Source organism: Pseudophryne corroboree, chromosome 6 (genome assembly GCF_028390025.1).
Source record: "Pseudophryne corroboree isolate aPseCor3 chromosome 6, aPseCor3.hap2, whole genome shotgun sequence".
NCBI classification, from domain to species: domain Eukaryota; kingdom Metazoa; phylum Chordata; class Amphibia; order Anura; family Myobatrachidae; genus Pseudophryne; species Pseudophryne corroboree.
Genome location: NC_086449.1, coordinates 394717718 through 394734787, shown reverse-complemented (window position 1 = coordinate 394734787; position 17070 = coordinate 394717718). Strand labels below are relative to the sequence as shown.

Genomic DNA, 17070 nt, shown 5'->3' with positions numbered 1-17070 from the left:
TTGTCCCATACACCTGATTTCCCCAAAGAGTAAATAAAGTGGCGGACCTGTACATAAAAACCAATAATCCGACTTATGTAGATCTGTGTCCGCCAACAATGTCTCAAATGATTTAAGACAACCTCCCTGTATAAAATTATAAATCCTAGTAACCCCCGCTGATTTCCAAGGAGCAGCAGCCTTCTCTACAGTACCTGGTATAAATGCGGGATTATGGGCAACAGGGATCAACTGGGCTATTGGTGACGCGATCTTCATTTTCTCTTGCAACCTCCTCCACAACAATAACGTAGGACCTACAGTTGGGTGGTCAGTAGACCTCACTTTTGATAACCAGGGTACCAGATTCAAATGGGAGTTGGTGGAGAGTGATTCAATTGAGACCCACTGTTTATCACATGAATTTCTCGTCCATTCCAATACCCTACTTAGCATAGATGCTTGGTAGTATGCCGAGAACATCGGCGATTGCCTACCCCCTTGGGATTTACGTCTAAAGAGAGTCTGATGTTTGAACCTAGGTTTCCTCCCTCCCCACATGTAATCACGTAAAGTATTGTGCAAAGCGGAGAGAAATCGTGGTGGGAGGAGTATTGGGATCGTATTGGAACAAATAAAGAAACCTAGGAAGGACATTCATTTTGACAACATTAATCCGACTCAACCATGAGATCCTCTCTGGAAACCACCGGGACAGGTTGCCCTTTATCTTCTTAAGCATTGGGGCAAAGTTTAGATCAAATAGTTTAGGAAGTTGGTTGGGAATCTGAATCCCTGAATATTGGAGATGTGAAGAGGTCCACTTAAAGGGGAATGATTTGGAAGGAATCTCAACCATCTCATCCGGTGCGGTGATGTTCAGGGCCACAGACTTGGAGTAGTTAATCTTAAAATTCGAGAGAGTATTAAAACGATGGAATATCCTCATCAAATTTGGCAGGGAGATCGTTGGATTAGTGATGGACGCCAGCAGGTCGTCAGCGAAAAGGCTCAATTTATAAACCTGCGGCCCTAATATCACGGCCGAGATATCTGAATTAGCCCTAATTGCCTTTGCCAGTGCTTCCATACAAAGGACAAAGATCACCAGCGAGAGAGGGCAGCCTTGTCTTGTACCATTCGTAATATGCACTACTTTGGACAAGATACCATTAATTCATACCTGCGCTGAGGGTGCTTTGTATAGAGCCAGTGTCCTACTCATGAAAGTCTCCCCCAAACCCAGTCTCCGCAACACTCCCTCCATAAAGTCCCAATCAATCCTGTCAAAGCGCTTTTCCGGCTTCTGTTGACAAAATGACCAAAGGGATATTATTATTAGTAGACGCGTAAGAAATCAAATCAATAACCTTAATTGTATTATCACTAGCCTCACGACCCGGAACAAAGCCTACTTGATCAGAGTGGATGAGGCCAGGGAGGAGAGGTTTCAAGCGGCCAGCTATCAACTTGGCATAAAGTTTAATGTTCACGTTTAGCAGAGAAAGAGACCTATAACTTGCCGCTATACAGGGGTCCTTACCCTCTTTGGGGATCACCGTAATATGTGCAGAGAGAGATTGGTTGGAGAACTGCACCTGGGGAGAAACCGCATTACACGCCCTCAGCAGCAGGGGGACCAATTGGTCCTGGAAAGCCTTATAGTAAGCTATAGGGAAGCCGTCGGGACCCGGACTTTTCCCTTTGGGGGAAGTCTAAATAGCCTCTCTCAGTTCATCTTCAGTGAATGGGGAATCAAGAGCCTGTGACACAGCTTCCGGAAGAGAGGGGAAATCAACATCCTCAAGGAACTGCAAGATGTCAGCCTTATGAGCCCAAGAGAGCGAGTCTGTGCAGTTCCGAGTAAGATTATAAAGTTCAGAGTAATACTCATGGAAAACGGAGGCAATCCCCTCGTTAGTAGCACGAATAGTCCCAGAGGAATCCTTCATTTTTTGTATGTACGTTAAGGTTCTCTGTGCTCGGAGGGATCTTGCCAACATCTTTCCAGGCTAAAAGAGGTATATCTGCACCTATACGCCCTATTGACCCCATCATTAAGCAAGGAATTTATGGACGTTCTGGCAGTTTGTAATTGAACAAAAACATCTGAATCTCCAGAGGTTTTATGGGCCAGCTCTAGAGTTTTGATTTTAGTCAAAAGGGCGTCTCTGCACTCTAGTTTCTGCTTCTTAAGAAACGTTCCAGATTGGATGCATCGGCCACAGAAAACACATTTGTGGGCTTCCCAGATCGTAATTGGAGAGACATCGGCCGTGACATTGGACGCCACATAATCTTCTATGAAGCTCAATAGTTGAGTTCTGCAGTGAGAGTCTGTCAGGAGTTGTTCGTTTAACCTCCAACGCCACTGCCGAGGCCTCGCGTAGGCATTGTGCAAAGTAACCGTAATAGGAGTGTGATCGGAACCCGTAATCTGTCCAATGGTTGCCTCAAGCAATACATCCAAATGGGAATGAGCAGTACACAAATAATCAATGTGAATACGACCCATGTGGGGGGGGGGGGGGATTTATAATCCCTCTCTGCAGGATGTAATAACCTCCCATGAGTCAACTAATTGAAACTCATGTAGAATTTCCCTAAATCTTCTCGCTTCCCGGTATGAGGCTCGAGGAGCCCCAGAGGACGTGTCCAAGAGCGGTTCAAGGGCCCAGTTGAAATCCCCACCAACTACCAGTATGCCCTCAATATGAGACTCAAATTCCAGGAATTTACGTAAAAATCGAGACTGACCAGTGTTAGGCACATACAAGTTGACAAAAGTATAACGTTGTGATGCAATGATTACCTTCACCAGCATACCCCTTCCATCACCAATCGAGACCTCTTGTACATCGGAAAGCTGCAGAAATTTGGAAAAGAGAATAGCTACCCCCCGAGCCTTAGCCCCGGAAAAATGATTGAAAAACCCAGTAGGGTAATAGCGAGAAGACAAATGTGGAGCATGTCCCTTTTTAAAATGAGTCTCCTGAAGAAAGAATAGATATAGCCTATCTGTGTTGTAGGGTATGTAACAAACGTGAACGTTTCTCTGGCACAATAAGACCCTTGACATTGTTTGATAATAATTTTAAGTTAGCCATTAGAAAACCATGTAAGGACGTAACACATTAAGAGGGCATCCCTCCTAGGCCGAGTGGAGAGAAAAGTAAAAAGGAGGGCAGAGAAAAGAGTAGGAGAGATAATCAGACAGGAAAGCAACCAGGAAACATAAAGAAGAACAAGCGTAGTCCGCCAAGACAGAGTCTTGGACGGAGCAGACCCTGTAGAGGGTGCTAGGAAAACCCCTAATGGGTCCATAGGCACCATATATACAACAGGGAAGAAAATTGGGGAGTTCAGGGGGGAAAACATGTGTTGCGACATCTAAGCAGACCCTAACAATAAATGGGTCTGGAGATAACCTTTAGAGAGTATATCAAGCAATACAAATATCAGTAGGTCTATGTAAGAGTGACCGACTAACTGTTAATAAACCGGGCTGTTGTCCGAACTGGGAACGATAACTATTATCCTGTGACTGCAAGGGGAGGAGGAGAGAGGGAGAGAAGAAGAGACTAAGCTATCACCGTGCAAAATGTAGTACTATAGATAGAGGTATACTAGGCAAAGACCTAATTGGAAAAAGAATGAGAGTACTAGAAACCCAAAGATAACATCCATAGAACACATCTATATGAATACAAACAGACCTCCCAATAATAGGAAGGGCGAAATACAAAAAAACAGCAAAGATACAAAGCGAAGTAGAATAAGTCCTTCTCAGAAGACATCAGAGGTTTCCTTAGCCAAAGAATTTCTTCTCCTCCTCCTACTCCTTGAGGTGTGATCCGTTTGCCATCTCTCCCGCCGAGGTTGAGGCAGTGCGGATGAGAGAGGAAGGTCCAACCAATTTGGCAGGGCAACTGGGGGAAGGCCCAAGGCTGTACAAAATGATGGGACATCCGCGGTCATCTGCACTGTGTGAGTTACGCCGTCATGAGAAACGAGAACGCTCAAGGGGTATCCCCACCGGATTTTGAGATTCTTCTTGCGTAGCTCCTCAATCGGGACGAAGCAGCCTTCGTTGTTGCAAAGTATGCCAAGAGAGGTCCTGGAATATTTGGATGGAGTTCCCATTAAAATCAATATCCCCAGCTCGGCGTGCATGTTGCACAATTCTTTCTTTAACGGTGAAGAAGTGTAAGCGACAAATAATGTCCCTGGGACGTTCCGATGGTAAGCCCTTGGGACGTAGAGCTCTGTGAGCACGATCAAACTTAATATCTTCGTTCGGGTCCGACCCCACAACTCGTTAAAATTTTTCCGTAAGGGCGTCCACTATGCCGTCCTGTGGGACGTCCTCAGGTACACCTCTGACCCTCAAGTTATTGCGACGCCCTCTATTATCCAGGTCATCGAGTTTCATTTGCATATCAATCAATAAGCCATTCTGTCGATCAATCATTGTATCAACATAAGATAATTTAGAGACAACCGCGCCCTTGTGTTCTTCAAGAGAGACCACATGGTGACCCACCTGAGTTAGGTCGGCTTGGAGAGAGTCCATCCGAATCTTGACCGCTTCCTGAATCCTCTGCTCAAGAGATTGTAAGTCATGTTGTAAGTCTCGCCTAGTAGGAAGGGTACGGAGATGGTTCAGTATTTCGGTGATCTCCAGACTCACCAATTGAGATTGTGGATGGAGAATGGACCTCCGGGGTATGGGCATCCTCCGAGATGTCGGAGGCCATTATAGGCGACGTATGCGTCAAAGGAGTAAGTGCAGTAGGCGAGGAGGTTCCGAACAGGCTTTGAAATGCAGTGGTAGATTTAGACTGGACTGGAGTGGCCGCAGAGGATGTACTAGCACGTCGCCTCGGCATATGGATAGCAGAAGAGAACTCTCACATATCACCAGATGTTATCACATTAAAGGCTTGTACAAGAGTAAAAGGATGTCACTCATCACGACCCCCCTTTCCCCCTAAATCATAGACATATTCACATAGCAGCAGGCATCTTGAGGCTCAGTGGATACACTAAGGAGCAGTTGCTCACTCGGCAGACGGGAGCATCAGAGAAGCAGGAAAGGTGTTTCAAGACAAAAGCAGTGGGGCCCCTGTGAGAGCAAAGTACCCTGCCCTGTTTCCTCAGAAAGAGCACCATACAGCAAACCACATCCAATAGCACATAGATATAGCAAGAACTGTGTGGCAGAACAAAGCTGGGCTTTCCCGCAGTAGGCACTGTGTCTATATGGTGAGCTTGCTAGTAAAAGGTAGTCCTGTGACACGCATATAAACAGGTCTCGATTTCCCAACTTGATGGCAGCAACTGGATACCACTATGCCACAGGCCCACCAAGATTGACTGCAGCAGTGGGGGCAGCTGAATCAGAGCTCTAAGGCTTAGACACTGAGACACCCGTTCCAGGAGTAACAGTACCTCATTAGTGCAGGAGGCACAGTGCTCAGCACCCACTGGAACCACTATATACTGCCGGCGGACAGCAACCTGTGGGGCTCCAGATATGTCCGCACTCCTGCTATGACATAGTTGGTGCCAGCACGTAAGAATCCCAGTGAAGCCAGGCACAGGGGCTCCAGAGGAAGCGGCAGGGATCCCATCACCTCACGGCAGCCGCCAGCGGCACCAGGACCCCAGCCGCGGCAAAAGCTATCACACTGCTCAGCCGCAGGAGGGACCTGCGCTGAGCGACAATGACTCACCGCCGGGCTGTCATTGGAGGAATCCCTGCAGAGCCGTCCGTCAAGGCAGCGGTAAGAGGAGGACGGGAGCCGCGACGGGAGAAGGACGGGAGCCGCAGTGAGAAAGGGCCAGGGCGGATAGGGACCACTTCCGGGAGATGCGTCTGACTCCAGATCCCGGGCTGTAACATGGCAGCGGAGCTCTTCCCGCCCGTGGTCAGTGCTGATTAGAAGTGCTCGTTTAGAGGAATGGTAGGACCCAGGAGATAGGTGAGTGCAGGGCTGCTCAAGGGGAATTACAGCGCTGCGTATAGAAGGGGAGGTAGCCAAGTCTGGATACCTGCGGAAATATAGCCCCCGGCTTCTGTACAGTGTGCAGGCCTCAACCCTCAAGGAGGCTGGAGGCCCCCTCCGGCTCCGAGACTATGCACACTTGGTCCTGGCAGGACAATAGGCTGGGTGTGAAGGAAGCCGGGTGTCGGCAGAAGAAGGCCAATTTAAAGCTTTAAATAAAACAATAACCCGGAGCTCTACCCAGGCACGTGTTCTCTGCTTGCCTGCTAGGCCACGCCCCCTGATACAGTATATTTAAAAATACAAATGAGTTAACATTACGGGAAGCTGACATTCTTATTTTCAAAGTGTATCTTAAAATTGTGTTACTTGTCATCCCTCCTCCCAAGCATGATTCAAGATAAAAATCTAACGTCCTCCTGCTTTACTGATGTTTCTTACTCATTGGACATGATAATTACATTATGGAGATGTCCATTCTACTAATTCTTTATTACGCCTTATTAGCAGAATGGTTTGTGTGCCTGCTTTTGTGATGATTCGATATCAACCCATACGTTAAAACTAATTTGATGGATTAAAGTGTTTTTGAAAATGTACAATTGTTGTTTTGTTTATATTTTTAACTTACATTTTAGTGACTTTATTGGTCTTTATAGTTCAATTTGAATAAATTTGAGGGTGTTTTGTGAACTTCATGTGTCATAGTCCTTGTAAACACTGGTCATAGGTTTGTCCTCTGTCTCTAAACTCCTTAACCTCACATCATCACTTGGTCTCTCCCAGTGTACCTCCTGACCCTCCCATGTGAGTGGGCCCTCACTTAATCTTGTCTTCACTCACCGTTGTGACATTTCTGACTACTCCAACTCCCCATTCCCCCTCTCTGCCATCACCTGCTCTCTTTTAACTTATCCATCTTCGCTTCTCCAGCTCTACCTTCCAATGCTACCATCACTAATTGAGGCCATCGACACAGTTTCCTTATCCTCCCTGTTCGACTCGCTTCTCTACCCTATTCTCTCTCTCATGCCCTGATCAAGCCACTTCCCTATACAATGCCTCCATTTGCTCTTGACTCTGTTGCTCCAGCGATCAGAATGATTATACAGAAATGAAGCTGGCCACACATGCTTACCTGCTCTCAGCAGTTTTAGTCAGTAGGCCATAATGTAAGTAAAGGATTATATTCCTGTGCCTTATGACATGTATATTGTGAAAATGAACTTGCGGATCAACACCTCAACCCTGGCATTCCCAATTCACCAGATATCTTCATAAATGTTCACGTACCACAGAGCGTCAGTGGAAGAAATTACTCTGTAAGGCAGACTCCCTCCATTTAAAATGATGCTTTCCTCCTACATTGTTACCCTTTCCCTCTCGAAGTAGTCGTACATCAAGAACCTCATCTCTTTGTCACTGTCATCTCCCTTCTCTGTGTGCCACGACTCCCCCTCTTCACTCTCTGCCCTTGACTTTACCACCTATTTATTTCTAATTTACAGGACACTCCTGTCTACACAGAATTAAGCAGAGAAAATGAGGAAGAGAAAGGTATGATTTTTCTATGTGGTCTATGTACATGCCTCAATGTTTCACACTTGCCAGAATTAAATGATTCTACAGAAATGAAGCTGGCCACACATGCTTACCTGCTCTCAGCAGTTTTAGTCAGAAGGCCATAATGTAAGTAAAGGATTATATTCCTGTGCCTTTTGACATGTATTGTGAAAATGAACCTGGTAATTTCCTACATTTTTCTTTTCGTTTTCTGTAGTTACATTTAATTTGGGCAAAGGTGCAAGTACATCAGTGCCAGCTTCTTCAAAGTCCGGGTGAGTTATTCTTGCAGATGCTGTGCTAATTTAAATGTGATGTACGTGGCATGCTGATTTACACTCCATTCCTCCTCTAGTTCACTTGCATCCAATGCACTAAAATCTGCTGCCATGACTGGGCCGGTAAAGAGAAAGGAACCCACTCCGAGCCAACCTAAAGAGAAGAAGAAGAAGAAATCTGCACTCGATGAAATAATGGAGGTGGGATTTAGGGGCTTTTTTAGCAAACTGTGTTAAAACTCGTGAATGTTAAAACTCATTGCAGATGTTAAATGATGCTCCAGCCAATCATCTCCTAACTGTCATGTATTTGAAAAATGACAGTTGTGAGCTGATTGGCTTGAGCACCATTTGTCATGTGCCGCAAGTTTTATCAATCGCAATTAATTTTAATACTCGATAGAAGGGCCGCTACGTAGTTAAAATAAAGTGACTCCCAGTCTATTATTTAGGCACAAGTATGTATTCGATCAATAAGTAAAATATATATTTTTTATACTTAGAACAACATGATGTACAGTACATATGACGTAATTAAAAGTACCTGAATGCACATCAATGTGTTACACAGAAATTACTTCATTTTAATATCTTTATTGGTGACGTTGCAAATGGCATTAAATGGAAAGTATGCCTTTTTGCAGATGAAACAAAGGTGTGCAAGAGGGTAGACACACCAGGAGGGGTAAAACAAATGATTGAGGATCTAGGTAGACTAGAGGAATGGTCAAGAGTGTGACAATGGCGGTTTAATGCCAAAAAAATAAAAAATCATTCACTTGGGTCTCAAAAATCCAAAGGATAAATATAATATTAATGGCACTATACTGGAAACTACTGAGGAGGAAAGGGATCTAGGAGTCACTATTTCAGGTGACTAAAAGGCAGGTAAGCAATGTAACAAAGCAGTGAGGAAGGCAAGTCAGATGCTTGGCTGCACTGGGAGAGGAATCAGCAGCAGAAAGAAAGAAGTAATAATGCCACTGTATAGGTCATCGGTACGACCTCATCTACTGTGTTCAGTTCTGGAAGGCTTATCTGCAAAAGGATATTAATACATTTGAGCAGGGATGGGGAACCTTTGGCCCTCCAGCTGTTGTTGAACTACACATCCCAGCATGCCCTGCAACAGTTTTAGTATGTGTAGTTCAACAATAGCTAGAGGGCTGAAGGTTCCCCATCCCTGCATTAGAGAATGTACAAAGAAGGGCAACTAAAATGGTGCATGGCCTACATCCTAAAACATACCCAGAAGACTAAAACATTTCAATATGTATAGTTTGGAGCAGAGAAGGGAAAGGGAGACATGATAGAAACGTTCAAATATATCAAGGGTTTTAACAAAGTCCAGGAGGGAAACATTCTCCATATGAAGAGAAGCAATAGGACACAAGGACATGCACTGAGACTGGAGGGGAGGAGGTTCATGGGAAATTTGAGGAAAAATTACTTCACAGATAGGGTAGTGCAAAAATAAAATATACAAACTCTTTATTTTTAAAATGTATATAAACAGAAAAAACCCACATTCAATAAATACATTGGAGTCAATATACATAAACACCGCTATCCATATTTATATGAAAACTAATATATCTATTTCATATTGCCCTTTATTACAACGGAAAATGTCTATTAAAGTGTCCAAGAAATCCTCATGGATAAAGCTGTTGTAAATTTATAATCGTTACTTTCCAGTAGTAGTTGATACTTAAAGTTCCTTCTTGTGGATAAACAGCAACAATTGTAACCACCGCCTCTATTTCTCTGACGTCCTAGTGGATGCTGGGAACTCCGTAAGGTCCATGGGGAATAGCGGGCTCCGAAGGAGGCTGGGCACTCTAGAAAGATTTATGACTACCTGGTGTGCACTGGCTCCTCCCACTATGACCCTCCTCCAAGCCCCAGTTAGATTTTGTGCCCGGCCGAGGTTGGATGCACACTAGGGGCTCTCCTGAGCCTTTAGAAAGAAAGTATAGAAATTAGGTTTTTTATTTTCAGTGAGACCTGCTGGCAACAGGCTCACTGCAGCGAGGGACTAAGGGGAGAAGAAGCGAACCTGCCTGCTTGCAGCCAGCTTGGGCTTCTTAGGCTACTGGACACCATTAGCTCCAGAGGGATCGACCGCAGGCCCAGCCTTGGTGTTCGGTCCCGGAGCCGCGCCGCCGTCCCCCTTACAGAGCCAGAAGCAAGAAGAGATCCGGAAAATCGGCGGCAGAAGACATCAGTCTTCACCAAGGTAGCGCACAGCACTGCAGCTGTGCGCCATTGCTCCTCACACACACTTCACACTCCGGTCACTGAGGGTGCAGGGCGCTGGGGGGGGGCGTCCTGAGAAGCAATAATAACACCTTGGCTGGCAAAAATACCACAATATATAGCCCCAGAGGCTATATATGTGGAAAATACCCCTGCCAGAATATAGGAAAAAGCGGGAGAATAGTCCGGAAAAGGGGCGGAGCTATCTCCTTCAGCACACTGGCGCCATTTTTCCCTCACAGCTCCGCTGGAAGGAAGCTCCCTGGCTCTCCCCTGCAGTCTACACTACAGAAAAGGGTAAAAAAGAGAGGGGGGGCACTAAATTTAGGCGCAGTATACATTTATATAAAAAAAGCAGCTATAGGGGACATAACTCAGTTAGTCCCTGCATTATATAGCGCTCTGGTGTGTGCTGGCATACTCTCACTGTCCCCCCAAAGGGCTTTTGTGGGTCCTGTCCTCTGTTGGAGCATTCCCTGTGTGTGTGCAGTGTGTCGGTACGGCTGTGTCGACATGTTTGATGAGGATAATGATGTGGAGACGGAGCAGATGCCTTTAGAAGGGATGTCACCCCCTGCGGGGCAGACACCTGAGTGGATGAGCTTATGGAAAGAAATGAGTGCACGTATAGACTCCTTACATAAGAAATTTGACGACCTGCCAAATGTGGGACAGCCGACTTCTCAGCTCGTGCCTGTCCAGGCGTCTCACAGGTCATCAGGGGCTCTAAAACGCCCGCTACCTCAGACCGCAGACCCAGATGTCGACACTGATACTGACACCAGTGTCGACGACGATGAGTCTAACCTGATGCCCACTAAGGCCATTCACTGCATGATTGAGGCAATGAAAGAGGTGTTACACATTTCTGATATAAATACAGGTACCACTAAAAAGGGTATTATGTTTGGGGAGAAAAAACTACCCGTAGTTTTTCCCCCATCAGATGAATTAAATGAAGTGTGTGAAGAAGCGTGGGCTTTCCCTGATAAAAAATTGGTAATTCCTAAGAAGGTACTAATGGCGTTCCCTTTCCCGCCAGAGGATAGGTCACGTTGGGAAACACCTCCTAGGGTGGATAAAGCGCTCACACGTTTGTCTAAAAAGGTGGCACTACCGTCTCCGGATACGGCCGCCCTCAAGGAACCTGCTGATAGAAAGCAGGAGGCGATCCTGAAGTCTGTATACACACACTCAGGCATTATACTTAGGCCAGCTATTGCGTCAGCATGGATGTGCAGTGCTGCCGCTGCGTGGTCAGATAAACTGTCAGAAAATATTGACACACTAGACAGACACGATCCTGCTAACCATAGACCATATCAAAGACTCAGTCTTATATATGAGAGATGCACAGAGGGAAATCTGCCGGCTGGCATCTAAAGTAAGTGCATTGTCCATTTCTCTAACGTCCTAAGTGGATGCTGGGGACTCCGTAAGGACCATGGGGAATAGCGGCTCCGCAGGAGACCGGGCACAAAAGTAAAGCTTTAGAACTACCTGGTGTGCACTGGCTCCTCCCCCTATGACCCTCCTCCAAGCCTCAGTTAGATTTTTGTGCCCGAACGAGAAGGGTGCACACTAGGTGGCTCTCCTGAGCTGCTTAGTGAAAAGTTTAGTTTTAGGTTTTTTATTTTCAGTGAGACCTGCTGGCAACAGGCTCACTGCATCGAGGGACTAAGGGGAGAAGAAGCGAACTCACCTGCGTGCAGAGTGGATTGGGCTTCTTAGGCTACTGGACATTAGCTCCAGAGGGACGATCACAGGCCCAGCCATGGATGGGTCCCAGAGCCGCGCCGCCGGCCCCCTTACAGAGCCAGAAGACAGAAGAGGTCCGGAAAATCGGCGGCAGAAGACGTCCTGTCTTCAACAAGGTAGCGCACAGCACTGCAGCTGTGCGCCATTGCTCTCAGCACACTTCACACTCCGGTCACTGAGGGTGCAGGGCGCTGGGGGGGGGGCGCCCTGAGACGCAATAAAAACACCTTGGATGGCAAAAAATGCATCACATATAGCTCCTGGGCTATATGGATGAATTTAACCCCTGCCAGAATACATAGAAAAACGGGAGATAAGGCCACCGATAAGGGGGCGGAGCCTATCTCCTCAGCACACTGGCGCCATTTTCCCTCACAGCTCCGTTGGAGGGAAGCTCCCTGGCTCTCCCCTGCAGTCACTACACTACAGAAAGGGTTAAAAAAGAGAGGGGGGGCACTAATTACGCGCAGTATTAAAGATACAGCAGCTATAAGGGGAAAAACACTTATATAAGGTTATCCCTGTGTGTGTGTATATATATATATATATATATATATATATATATATATATATATATATATATATATATATATATATATATATATATAGCGCTCTGGTGTGTGCTGGCAAACTCTCCCTCTGTCTCCCCAAAGGGCTAGTGGGGTCCTGTCCTCTATCAGAGCATTCCCTGTGTGTGTGCTGTATGTCGGTACGTTTGTGTCGACATGTATGAGGAGAAAAATGATGTGGAGACGGAGCAGATTGCCTGTAATAGTGATGTCACCCCCTAGGGGGTCGACACCTGAGTGGATGAACTGTTGGAAGGAATTACGTAACAGTGTCAGCTCTGTATAAAAGACAGTGGTTGACATGAGACAGCCGGCTACTCAGCTTGTGCCTGTCCAGACGTCTCATAGGCCGTCAGGGGCTCTAAAGCGCCCTTTACCTCAGATGGCAGATATAGACGCCGGCACGGATACTGACTCCAGTGTCGACGGTGAAGAGACAAATGTGACTTCCAGTAGGGCCACACGTTACATGATTGAGGCAATGAAAAATGTTTTACACATTTCTGATAATACGAGTACCACCAAAAAGGGGTATTATGTTCGGTGAGGAAAAACTACCTGTAGTTTTCCTGAATCTGAGAATTTAAATGAGGTGTGTGATGATGCGTGGTTTTCCCCCGATAACAACTGATAATTTCTAAAATGTTATTGGCATTATATCCTTTCCCGCCAGAGGTTAGGGGGCGTTGGGAAACACCCCCTAGGGTGGATAAAGCGCTCACACGCTTGTAAGAACAAGGGCTCTACACTCTCCTGAGATGGCCGCCCTTAAGGATCCTGCTGATAGAAAGCAGGAGGGCATCCTAAAAGGTATTTACACACATACTGGTGTTATACTGCGACCAGCAATCGCCTCAGCCTGGATGTGCAGTGCTGGGTTGGCGTGGTCGGATTCCCTGACTGAAAATATTGATACCCTAGATAGGGACAGTATATTATTGCCTATAGAGCATTTAAAAGATGCATTTCTATATATGCGTGATGCACAGCGGAATATTTGCCGACTGGCATCAAGTCTAAGTGCGTTGTCCATTTCTACCAGTAGAGGGTTATGGACACGACAGTGGTCAGGTGATGCGGATTCCAAACGGCATTTGGAAGTATTGCCTTATTAAGGGGAGGAGTTATTTGGGGTCGGTCTTTTAGACCTGGTGGCCACGGCAACAGCTGGGAAATCCACGTTTGTACCCCAGGTCGCCTCTCAACATGAGAAGACGCCGTATTATCAGGCGCAGTCTTTTCGTGGGCAAGCGGGCAAAAGGTTCCTCATTTCTGCCCCGTGACAGAGGGAGAGGAAAAAGGCTGCAGAAATCAGCCAGTTCCCAGGAACAGAAACCCTCTCCCGCCTCTGCCAAGCCCTCAGTATGACGCTGGGGCTTTACAAGCAGAATCAGGCACGGTGGGGGCCCGTCTCAATGAATTTCAGCGCGCAGTGGGCTCACTCGCAAGTAGACCCCTGGATCCTTCAGGTGATATCTCAAGGGTAAAAATTGGAATTCGAGACGTTTCCTAAAGTCGGCTTTACCGATGTCTCCTTCTGACAGGGAGACAGTTTTGGAAGCCATTCACAAGCTGTATTCCCAGCAGGTGATAATCAAGGTACCCCTCCTGCAACAGGGAACGGGGTATTATTCCACACTGTTGTGGTACCGAAGCCGGACGGCTCGGTGAGACCGATTCTAAATCTAAAATCTTTGAACACTTACATACAGAGGTTCAAATTCAAGATTGAGTCACTCAGAGCAGTGATTACGAACCTGGAAGAAGAGGACTACATGATGTCTCGGGACATCAAGGATGCTTACCTTCATGTCCCAATTTACCCTTCTCACCAAGGGTACCTCAGGTTTATGGTACAGAACTGTCACTATCGGTTTCAGACGCTGCCGTATGAATGGTCCACGGCACCCCGGGTTTTTACCAAGGTAATGGCCGAAATGATGATACTCCTTCGAAGGAAGGGAATTTTAGTTATCCCTTACTTGGACGATTCCCTGATAAGGGTAAGATCCAGGGAACAGTTGGAGGTCGGTGTAGCACTATCTCAGGTAGTGTTGCGGCAGCACGATTGGATTCTCAATATTCCAAAATCGCAGCTGATTCCGACGACTCGTCTTCTGTTCTTAGGGATGATCCTGGACACAGTTCAGAAAAAGGTGTTTCTCCCGGAGGAGAAAGTCAGGGAGTTATCCGAGCTAGTCGGGAACCTCCTATAACCGAGCCAAGTCTCAGTACATCAATGAGATGGTTCTGGGAAAAATGGTGGCTTCCTATGAAGCAATCCCATGCGGCAGATTCCACGCAAGAACTTTCCAGTGGGACCTGCTGGACAAATGGTCTGGGTCGCATCTTCAGATGCATCAGCGGATAACCCTGTCACCAAGCACAAGGGTGTCTCTCCTGTGGTGGTTGCAGAGTGCTCATCTTCTAGAGGGCCGCACATTCAGGACTGGGTCCTGGTGACCACGGGTGCCAGCCTGCGAGGCTGGGGAGCAGTCACACAGGGAAGGAATTTCCAGAGCTTATGGTCAAGCCTGGAGACATCACTTCACATAAATATCCTGAAGCTAAGGGCCATTTACAATGCTCTAAGCTCAGCAAGACCTCTGCTTCAAGGTCACCCGGAGTTGATCCATTCGGACAACATCACGGCAGTCACCCACGTAAACAGACAGGGTGACACAAGAAGCAGAAGGGCAATGGCAGAAGCTGCAAGGATTCTTCGCTGGGCGGAAAATCATGTGATAGCACTGTCAGCAGTATTCATTCCGGGAGTGGACAACTGGGAAGCAGACTTTCCTCAGCAGACACGACCTCCACCCGGGAGAGTGGGGACTTCACCCAGAAGTCTTCCACATGTTTATAAAACTCGACAAGTATTGCGCCAGGTCAAGGGACCCTCAGGCAATAGCTGTAGACGCTCTGGTAACACAGTGGGTGTACCAGTCAGTGTATGTGTTCCCTCCTCTGCCTCTCATAACCAAGGTACTGAGAATTATAAGATGGAGAGGAGTAAGCACTATATTCGTGGCTCCGGATTGGCCAAGAAGGACTTGGTAACCGGAACTTCAAGAGATGCTCACGGAGGATCCGTGGCCTCTACCTCTAAGAAGGGACCTGCTCCAGCAAGGACCCTGTCTGTTCCAAGACTTACCGCGGCTGCGTTTAACGGCAGGGCGGTTGAACGCCGGATCCTGAAGGAAAAAGGCATTCCGGATGAAGTCATCCCTATCCTGATCAAAGCCAGGAAAGATATAACCGCAAAACATTATCACCGCATTTGGCGAAAATATGTTGCGTGGTGCGAGGCCAGTAAGGCCCCGACGGAGGAATTTTCAACTAGGTCGATTCCTACATTTCCTGCAAACAGGACTGTCTATGGGCCTGAAATGGAGGTCCATTAAGGTTCAAATTTCGGCCAAGAACTAGCTTCAGTCCCTGAAGTTCAGACGTTTGTGAAAGGGGTACTGTATATACAGCCTCCTTTGTGCCTCCAGTGGCACCTTGGGATCTAAATGTAGTTTTTGGGTTCCAAAAGTCACATTGGTTTGAACCACTTAAATATGTGGAGTTAAAATATCTCACATGGAAAGTGGTCATGCTGTTGGCCCTGGCCTGGGCCAGGTGCGTGTCAGAATTGGCGGCTTTATCCTGTAAAAGCCCTCATCTGATTTTCCATTCGGACAGGGCGGAATTGAGGACTTGTCCTCAGTTTCTCCCTAAGGTGGTTTTCAGCGTTTCACCTGAATCAACCTATTGTGGTGCCTGCGGCTACTAGGGACTTGGAGGACTCCAAGTTGCTAGACGTTGTCAGAGCCCTGGAAATATAGGTTTCCAGGACGGCTGGAGTCAGAAAATCTGACTCGTTGTTTATTCTGTATGCACCCAACAAGCTGGGTGCTCCTGCTTCTAAGCAGCCAAAATCTGTAAAAGCCCATTCCACAAGGAAGGTGGGCTCATCTTGGGCGGCTGCCCGAGGGGTCTCGGCTTTACAACTTTGCCGAGCAGCTACTTGGTCAGGAGCTAATACGTTTGTAAAATTCTACAAATTTGATACCCTGGCTGAGGAGGACCTGGAGTTCTCTCATTTGGTGCTGCAGAGTCATCCGCACTCTCCCGCCCGTTTGGGAGCTTTGGTATAATCCCCATGGTCCTTACGGAGTCCCCAGCATCCACTTAGGATGTTAGAGAAAATAAGAATTTACTTACCGATAATTCTATTTCTCGTAGTCCGTAGTGGATGCTGGGCGCCCATCCCAAGTGCGGATTGTCTGCAATACTGGTACATAGTTATTGTTACCAAAAAATCGGGTTATTGCTGTAGTGAGCCATCTTCTAGAGGCTCCTCTGTTATCATGCTGTTAACTGGGTTTAGATCACAAGTTATATGGTGTGATTGGTGTGGCTGGTATGAGTCTTACCCGGGATTCAAAATCCTTCCTTATTGTGTACGCTCGTCCGGGCACAGTATCCTAACTGAGGCTTGGAGGAGGGTCATAGGGGGAGGAGCCAGTGCACACCAGGTAGTTCTAAAGCTTTACTTTTGTGCCCAGTCTCCTGCGGAGCCGCTATTCCCCATGGTCCTTACGGAGTCCCCAGCATCCACTACGGACTACGAGAAATAGAATTATCGGTAAGTAAATTCTTATTTTCTGC

The 17070-nt window shown here is 46.9% G+C and overlaps 1 protein-coding gene across 1 annotated transcript in view; it reads left to right on the top strand.

The window, feature by feature from the left end:
* Positions 1-17070, top strand: part of KIN (Kin17 DNA and RNA binding protein) — a 78163-nt gene that overhangs the window by 11973 nt on the left and 49120 nt on the right. Inside the window, exons 6-8 of the mRNA XM_063926819.1 lie at positions 7496-7544; positions 7768-7825; positions 7906-8029. Of these exons, the coding sequence (XP_063782889.1) occupies positions 7496-7544; positions 7768-7825; positions 7906-8029 (231 nt within the window). The remainder of the gene's footprint in view (positions 1-7495; positions 7545-7767; positions 7826-7905; positions 8030-17070) is intronic.